The sequence below is a fragment of the Zea mays genome, chromosome 9, assembly GCF_902167145.1.
Source record: "Zea mays cultivar B73 chromosome 9, Zm-B73-REFERENCE-NAM-5.0, whole genome shotgun sequence".
NCBI classification, from domain to species: Eukaryota; Viridiplantae; Streptophyta; class Magnoliopsida; order Poales; family Poaceae; genus Zea; species Zea mays.
The window spans coordinates 38,079,361-38,087,676 of record NC_050104.1 but is presented as its reverse complement, the minus strand read 5'-3'; the positions used below and the strand labels follow the sequence as shown (position 1 = coordinate 38,087,676).

Genomic DNA, 8,316 nt, shown 5'->3' with positions numbered 1-8,316 from the left:
ACGATCTCCATTAAAGAACCGTTGGCGTACCCTCCCGGGTCTCCAAATGCAGAGTCGAGCTGATGCCAACAAAAACAGCTTGCACAGTGTGGTCATCACTCTGCTTTACTTTTCCTAGACTTGCCGTGAAATCTATCCCTCAAAACGCCCAGCACGGTCGACGCGACGCGTGGTGGTGTGCGTTGCAAGCCAGCGTTCCTGTCTCTTCCTCCCGTGGCACTTGCCGACTGATGAGAAGAGAATGAGAAATAACCAGCTCCTGGTTAAGAAAAAAGGTCAACATCTTTGTACTCTTCCCGTCCAGCCCGTGGTGCGCTGCCTGCCTGCCTGCTGCTGGTAAACAAGTGAGTGAGCTGTGTGATTAGAAAAAAAGGGGGCGCCCTCTGCCCAACAGGAGCGACTCCGACTCCGACTCCGACTCCGAGGGCGGTGCGAGTGACCTTGCCCTTGTTTGGATTGGACGACGACTGGGTCCGCGAGCTGCCAGCGCGGTCTCCCACCACTATCCCTCTCTCCCCTCTCCGTTTGTCTCCATCCTTTCTACCTCGGCTGCTGCGTTGCGTGTGGCGCTGTGCTTGGGCAGACGTGGGCACCATGCCTGGGTGACTTGGTGTAGCACTGTAGCTGTGGCATGGAGCTGAGGAAGACGACGACGGGGGAGAGAAGAATGCTCCCCGGGTGCTAACTTGGCCGCCGCTGCTCAGGGGACGAGTCGAGGGGGAGAAGAGGAAAGTCCAGTTTCTTCAGCTTCTTGGTTGGATGCAGGTATGTTCCGCTGCCTGACTTGATTGCTTATTTGGATGCAGTTCCTTGTGACTTAAAATGGTTTGGGCGGGGAAATTACCAGAGTTTTGGGGATGTGATCCTCCCTCCCCCTCCCCCCCCCCCCCCCCCCCCCCAAAATCGCTGTTCTTGTTGTTCTCTCCTTTTAATCACTGTGCCTTTGCCACGAATTAGGGCATCTTCCTCTTATTTCAAATTGAGAAAAATCAGGACATCCTCAATGAGTTTCGAAGGTGCTGGGGCCAGATGAACCTGTCAAATTACAATCCAAGTGCGTATAGTGCTGACAGGAGAAAGCATGTGTTCTTAGATGTTCTTCATGTTCCTTCCAGGACCATGAGAACTGGAAAGTCCAGTCCAGCAGACAGCAGCTAACGTACAAACCAATCTGCCATAGTTTCTGCCGTGAATACCATCATGATTTTTTTTTTGGTGGGGTGCGGAGTGGCCACCTCTGTAGTATTATTATACCACTATTCACCAATTGTCTAGAATCAATCCCTATCAGTTTAAGATTGCAGAATTGTACTTTTGTATCGAACAAAGTTTGGTAGGTTTCTTCTTTACGACTTCCTAGTCTGAAGTCTGAACTACCCTTTTCCACACCAAAAGCAAAAAAAATAAAGAAAAGAAAAAAACATCTTTGGTGCCTAATGTGCACTTTCGCTTTGTTTCAGCGAAGTGAGGCGCAGGCCAGGAAGGCATCACTCGCCGAGTCTGTTCTAGCAGCCATCTCCGAGCTGATGCCTTCAGCGGCAGCCGCCGTCGATGCTGAGCACGAGAGCTTCATGGATGTCGGCAGCCACCTCCACCATGGAGCCCTGCCCACAGTGTCAGTGGAGGCGCAGAAGGTGCAGGGTTCCCCAGCCAACGCGCTGCACGTGATGGAGTATCTGGCTGCCAATGTTGACCTCGCCAAGGACCTCGTCACAAGGTGCAGCGCCATCGCGCAGCAGCTCATGGACGACGACCTCCTGGGCATAACCGAGGACTTGGACAAGGTCATCAAGAACATAAGCAATGAGCTCAACAAGATGCCAGCAGCGACGTTCGAGAGCAGCAGGTTTGCGGAACCAGCGGTCAGTGGACACCTTCAGGTTGTCAGGAACCAGCATGATCTGTTCGAGCAGCAATCCTTTGATGGCTACTCGGAGGGAGATATGCCAATGGTCGTGGCAATCGAGAGGCCACCCAAGAGAAGAACGCTGCACAACAGTGACATGCCGAGGCTGGTGGACTTCCTGCAGGGAATGTACCAGGAGTCACATGAGATCGGTGGTCAGTCATTTGGTTCACTCCCTGAAGTCGCGGAATATGTGGAGCCATTGTATGATTCTTTCTTCTGCCCTCTCACAAACAAGGTTATGGTTGATCCAGTGACAACGGAGAGTGGCATCACTTATGACAGGAAAGCTATAGAGGATTACTTTGACAAGTTTACAGATGGCTCTGAACCTGTGATATGTCCTGTTACAAAGATGGCCATGCAGAGCAAGACACTGAGGAGTAATCTTCCGTTGAAGAGCACAATTGCAGAGTGGATTACAAGGAATGAAGCGACACGGGTCAGGATCGCACGCACCGCGCTCTCTATGGCGACCACAGAGGCTATGGTGCTTGAGGCCATACATGAGCTGAAGGTGCTGGCTAGGCTGAGGAGAAAGAACAGGGATCAGATGCACAAGATTGGCATCACCAAGTTCCTAGCACGGCTTCTGGACCACAAGGATGCACTTATTCGCTGTGACTCCCTCGACCTCCTCTGCTTGTTGGTTGAGGATGATACAGGAAAGGTGTGTCTGAGATAATTCAACTTTCGTCATCTTTGTTCTTTTTCCCAATCCCTGCACATCATAATGCTAAAGTTGTACTGAAGCTGTGAACTGCAGCTTCCAATCCTAATCATCTTGCATTTAAACAATTTTTTTTCATGGCATACAGGAAATCATAGCGAAAACCAGAGCCGTCTCAAGGACAATAAAGCTGCTATCCAGCAGTAGTACTGATGAGAGGCATGCATCTATATCTTTCTTGCTAGAGCTTTCGAAGTCAGAGTTGCTGTTGGAGAACATTGGATCAACTGCTGGGAGCATACTGATCCTCACCACGATGAAGTTTAATAGCTCATCTGATCCTATTGCTGCCGAGAAGGCTGGAGAAGTCCTCGAGAACCTGGAGAAATGCCCCAAGAATATCAAGTACATGGCTGAAAGTGGCTACTTGGATCCTCTGCAAAGGCACCTAGTTGAAGGTAAAACACCTCTGTATAGAAATAAATTTACTTTCTTCTCTGTGTTAAGCTATCATAAGGCCATTCTCGGCCTGCCTGTCAAAACTCTAAACTATAAATGAATGATTTAAACATTATCGGCGCAGTATCCGTACTATTTTTTAGAACATGCCATTTTAAGGGCTGTTTGGTTTGTTGCTTTAGCTGCCACAACATGCCTAACTTTTGTGCCTAAGCTTAGGGCCTGTTTGGTTCGTGGCTAACTGCGCCACACTTTGCCTAAGGTTAGACGTTCGAATTAACCTTAGGCAGAAAAGTTAGGCAAAGTGTGGCAAATTAAACAGTGAACCAAACAGCCCTTTAGTTCTTCAATTTGAACGACTAAGGTTAGGCAAATTGTGGCACCTTAGGTAGGAAACCAAACAGGCCTTAGTACGGCAGGGATTTTTCCTTTGGATGTTTGAACAAAAGTAAGGATAAAATTGTACAAATTCTTTTGGGTGTTGCAAAAGTAATACATCTTTCTTTAGTGAGTGTTACAGGTTCTATTTTTCTTTTCACTTGTTTGCCAACTTGCAAATCATACCATGACACTATCATAACGCTTACAATGACATGAACGCACGAAACAGGACCAGAAGATGTGCAGATGGAGATGGTGAGCTACCTCGGCGAGCTGGTCCAGAAGCAGGAGATGACCATCAATATAGCAGGGAGTGCATCAGAGATCCTCATCAAAATGGTGTGCAGTGGTAATACGGCAATTCGAAAGGCGACCCTCGATGTCCTGGTTCAGATCTCGTCCCACCACCCCAACGCCAAGACGCTTGTGGATGCTGGTGCCGTCCCTGTCATGGTAGAGGAGCTCTTCATACGAAAGATTGATGATGAGCCCATGGGCTCTAAGACAGAGGCTGCCGCGGTGCTCGCCAACATCGTCGAGTCTGGCTTGGATCCAGAGGCCATCACCGTGAACAAGGAAGGCCACGTCATCACGTCCAAGTACTCGGTATACAACTTCGCTCACATGCTCAAGTGCTCCATGCCTGACACCCTCAACCTAAGCATTGTGCGCGTGCTGCTCGCGCTGACCGCTCTCCCCAAGCCTCTCGCCACGGTGGTCTCGGTCATGAAGGAGCAAGACAGTGGACAGACGGTGATTGAGCTGATGGGCTCGCTGACAGAGTCGCTTGTCATCGCCGCAATGAGGCTGCTTATTGCGTTGTCCCCGCAGATGGGGCACACCATTGCCGAGAAGCTGTGCAAGGCCCCGGGGCAGCCAGGGAGGCTTGTCAAGAGCATTGGCCTGCACGGGCGGATCATGGAGCGGCACGCCATGTCAGCTACTCTCCTGGCGAAGCTGCCGTACCAGCACATCGCTCTGAACCTGGCGCTGATCAACCAGGGCGCGATGGTTACCGTGCTAGCCAAGATAGAGGAGATGCAGCGCGGCGAGACGCGGGCAAGCCGCCATGCGAAGGCGTATATGGAGGGCCTCATGGGTGTGCTGGTCCGGCTAACGACGACGCTGTATGACCCGGACGTGCTCTTGGCGGCCATGGATCACAACCTCACGTCGGTGCTCACAGATCTCGTGCGGTCCGCAGGCAGCGACGAGGTCCAGCGGCTCGCCGCGATTGGTCTCGAGAACCTCAGCAGCCAGTCGCCCAACCTTTCCCAGCCCCCGACCGAGGAGCGGCGCCCGAAGAAGAAGAACATCCTCCGGCGCCTGCGCGAGGCGCACGCGGGGCGGGTGCACGACAACCGGAGGCCGCCGGCGCACAGCCGGGTTTGCCCGGTGCACCGTGGGGTGTGTTCCCCGTCCACCACGTTCTGCCTGGTGGAGGCTGGCGCGGTGGAGGGCCTCTTGTGCGTCCTGGAGAGCAGCGAGAACGGGCGCGTGGTGGAGGCCGCGCTCGGTGCGCTGTGCACGCTCATGGACGACGCGGTGGACGTGACGAGCGGCGTGGCCGTGCTCGCGGAGCACGACGCGGCGCGGCACGTGCTTCGCGCGCTGCGGCAGCACCGTGACGACGGGCGGAGAGGGGGCGGCGGCGCTGCCGCAGGCGAGACGGTCACTCGGAGGTGTTTCTGGGCGGTGGAGAGGTTCCTGGCTCACGGCAGCGAGCGGTGCGTGAGGGAGGTCACCAGCGATCGGGCGCTGCCGAGCCTGCTGGTGGGCGCCTTCCACAAGGGCGACGCCGCCACCAAGCAGGTGGCCGAGAGCGTGCTCCGGTGCCTGCACCGCATGCCGGATTACTCCGCGACCTACGAATCCGTCGAACTGTAACCAACACATGACGCGCACGACTGCGCATGTCTTGCCTCTCTTTTATCAAGCTTCGTCTCTTGGTTATGTTTGTAAAATTGGTTTTTGTGTGTAACATGGGTTGATGTATTGTTTGGTGTAGCTAAAGGAAAATAGAAAAGGAAAAACTGAAGATGCAGTTATGTATGCAAGTATAACCAAAGTTTATAGCAAGGGAAGATACTAGTCTTTTGATTCTTCTTACTATTTTTTTGTGTGTGTGTTCAGTAGTTCTTTTTTAGGGACCGTGTTCAATTCAGTAGGTTTTGACAAGAGTGCCTCCTAAAATCAGTCTCCAGATAATTTGTTTTGTAATTTTGATGTTTCGTTTGACATGCCTCTCTAGCCTTTTCTCGACACGACTACTAGCAAGTATTCCCTCCGTCTCAAATAATACTTGATTTGACTTTTTTTGTCACGTTTGATCTGTTCATCCTATTCATTTTTTTTAAAAAAAGAAAAATTCAAATTCACATTTAAAATATATTATATGCTAAACAATATCATAACAAAAATTAATAATAATTATAAATTTTTTTAATAAGATGAGTAAGTTAAATTTAAGATAAAAAAGTTAAATGAATTATAAATTGGAACGTAGGGAGTAGCTATTTTAGAAAAACGTGAGCGACAAAGTACTAGAGAGTGCCAGCAAAAGCTTTCTTCAAACCAGTTTCCTTGGCTAAAAGACAGGATAAGTTGCATAAGATGCAGATTCATCCAACTTAGAAAACAAGAGGAATAGAACTAAGTGGGCTTTGTTGTTTATACGTTTTCATAAAACAAAAGGTCAAAAAGATCATTTGGTGCTGCCTATAACTTAAAACATTATTCACCCATGCCAATCCAAAGATGTGAAAAGTGAATGTAAAAGTTGCGTACCATCCTAGAAGGACCCCTTGAATTCTTGTACCACATTGTTGTTCATCACAACATCCCATACAACCTTGTCAGTTGATAAATCCACAACCATTTCTCTACATGTAAGAAAAATAAAGGCATGATAAGCAAGAGAAGTAAATAGCACCACTCAAGTTAAAGCCACATAGGTGGAGTGCATCCAACATACTTCGATGTTCTTTTGTCCACTCATCTAGTCCGACCATCAGAATCTAGAGCAAAATGATTCATGAATATCCCAGATGAAGGGTGCCCTGAGATGGGCAATGCAAGGGCATGTAGTCTGTAGATCAGCCGCTTTAGAATTGAAGGCACGAGCCTTATCAAACACCTTGCATGAAAGAGTCGATTTGCTTAGATGGATGGATCAATACGCCATGACAGACTGAATCAGTTAAACAAATATGAAGGTCATATACTCTAGACAATACTGAAGAATGAAAACTTAACTAATAGGGTAAGAAACTACTAAGCTTTGACGTAGAACAGTAAAGAAACGAAGAAAATTTGCTCCCTTAGTACTAGTTTGGGAACACCATTTTTCCACAAGTTTTTTTTTTCAAGTGAAATTAGTTCATTTTCTCTTGGGAAAATAGGAATCCCTTGAGAAAATATAGTTCCTAAACTAGCCCTTAGTAGTAAAAAAATTATAGTACACTCTGAGCAATAAATTGGAGATGCGACTTTGGTAGGAAGCACTAGTACAGATAAGCTCTATACTGACGGTCCTAAACATATTTACAGTGATGTTTTTTGTAACCGCTAGTGCTAGAGGTCAGTAGAAATCACCATTTTTACAGGCGGGTAACTGAAGACCGCCAGTGAAAATCGATTTTCACTGGCGGTCGACGTAATAAAACCGCCAGTGAAAATCGATTTTCACTGGCGGTCGACGTAATAAAACCGCCAGTGCAAATCGTTTCCAGAAAACATAAAACAGATTTTAAAAATAGTAAAAAAATTTATTTGTATTAGGACCACCCCACCCGCCCGTCTCCGTCGAAGTCGCAAGTCGCGGCATTTTTCGCGCAAAATTCGCGCGCTACGTGGTTGTGAGGAATCGAACCGTAGACCTCACCCTCGCGCAACCCTCCACTACCACTCCATCTATGACATGACTTGTGTCTAGTTTGTAGTTGTTTTCTCCACATATTACAACCATTTGAGTGTAAATTGCTTATTTGAGACCCTAAACGAATTCAAATAAAAAAGTTGTCAACTACAAAGATAAATAACTTTTGAAGTTCTACAACTTTTATTTTGACACTTTTTTCATCCGAGGTAGTTGTCAACTACAAAGATAAATAACTTTTGAAGTGGACTAGCTGTTTGTGGAGTTAAGGTTAAGCAGTTGCTTGTAGTTGGTCAAGTATTTATTACTAATTATATAGCCAAGTTTTAGTAATAAATCCAGTTATTACCCAAGAGTACTCCCTCCAAGAGGAAATACCAGAGATTAGAGTTATAACCATCATCATTAACCTAATCATACATGTATCCAAAGTTTTTCTAATCAAAGAGGATCCCAAGGCTGCTCTTAACCGTAAACACGACTGATATACTAGTTTCTAACACTCTGCAGAGGTTGCACACTTTACCCACAAGTCGTGATCCCTTTCTAGTCTGGGTTGTACCGAGGTGAATGGCCAGGGATACACTACGTAGCCTTTACAAAGATTCCCCAAAGGTCATAGCCGCCCGTTAGGTTTCTCCAGTTTGATAAACACAATACTTCTCCTCACAGAAAGGGTTACTAACAAAACCAAATCGAAAGAACCTCGGCAACCAACCTTGGTAGAGCAAGTACTGTGCTCCGACCCCATTAACGGCCCTACGGCGAAGCCAACTACAGCTCAAGGTCCTCTAATTAATCAGCTAAGGGCGTCCCATTCCACCCTCATGATTGCACTGTTATCCTTGGTGGTCACTCAACGAACAGGTCCTTACGGAGAGGTACTCAGGAAACAACCTGAGTCCCCTAAAGTGTGGCAGAACCGCCCGAATTATTCCAGCTTAAGTGCCTCAATCACGCCTTAGAGGCCGCAACACACTTAAATCAAAATAACCAGTCAGTCCCTCAGATCTAGTCTGATAA

General features: G+C 48.0%; 1 protein-coding gene across 1 annotated transcript; it reads left to right on the top strand.

The window, feature by feature from the left end:
- Nucleotides 1-371: 371 nt before the first annotated feature.
- Nucleotides 372-5,493, top strand: LOC100281455 (ubiquitin-protein ligase). Its single transcript, NM_001361087.1, has 4 exons — nucleotides 372-765; nucleotides 1,461-2,576; nucleotides 2,725-3,034; nucleotides 3,646-5,493. Exons 1-4 carry the CDS (start codon nucleotides 760-762, stop codon nucleotides 5,301-5,303), a joined length of 3,090 nt encoding a protein of 1,029 aa, NP_001348016.1. The 5' UTR covers nucleotides 372-759; the 3' UTR covers nucleotides 5,304-5,493.
- The last annotated feature ends 2,823 nt before the right edge of the window (nucleotides 5,494-8,316 follow it).

What these genes read in the sequence shown, in the direction of transcription:
- LOC100281455 (NM_001361087.1), top strand. An exon ending in TTGAGGATGATACAGGAAAG is followed by an intron (nt 2,577 to 2,724) that starts GTGTGTCTGAGA and finishes CATGGCATACAG; the next exon opens with GAAATCATAGCGAAAACCAG. An exon ending in GCAAAGGCACCTAGTTGAAG is followed by an intron (nt 3,035 to 3,645) that starts GTAAAACACCTC and finishes CGCACGAAACAG; the next exon opens with GACCAGAAGATGTGCAGATG.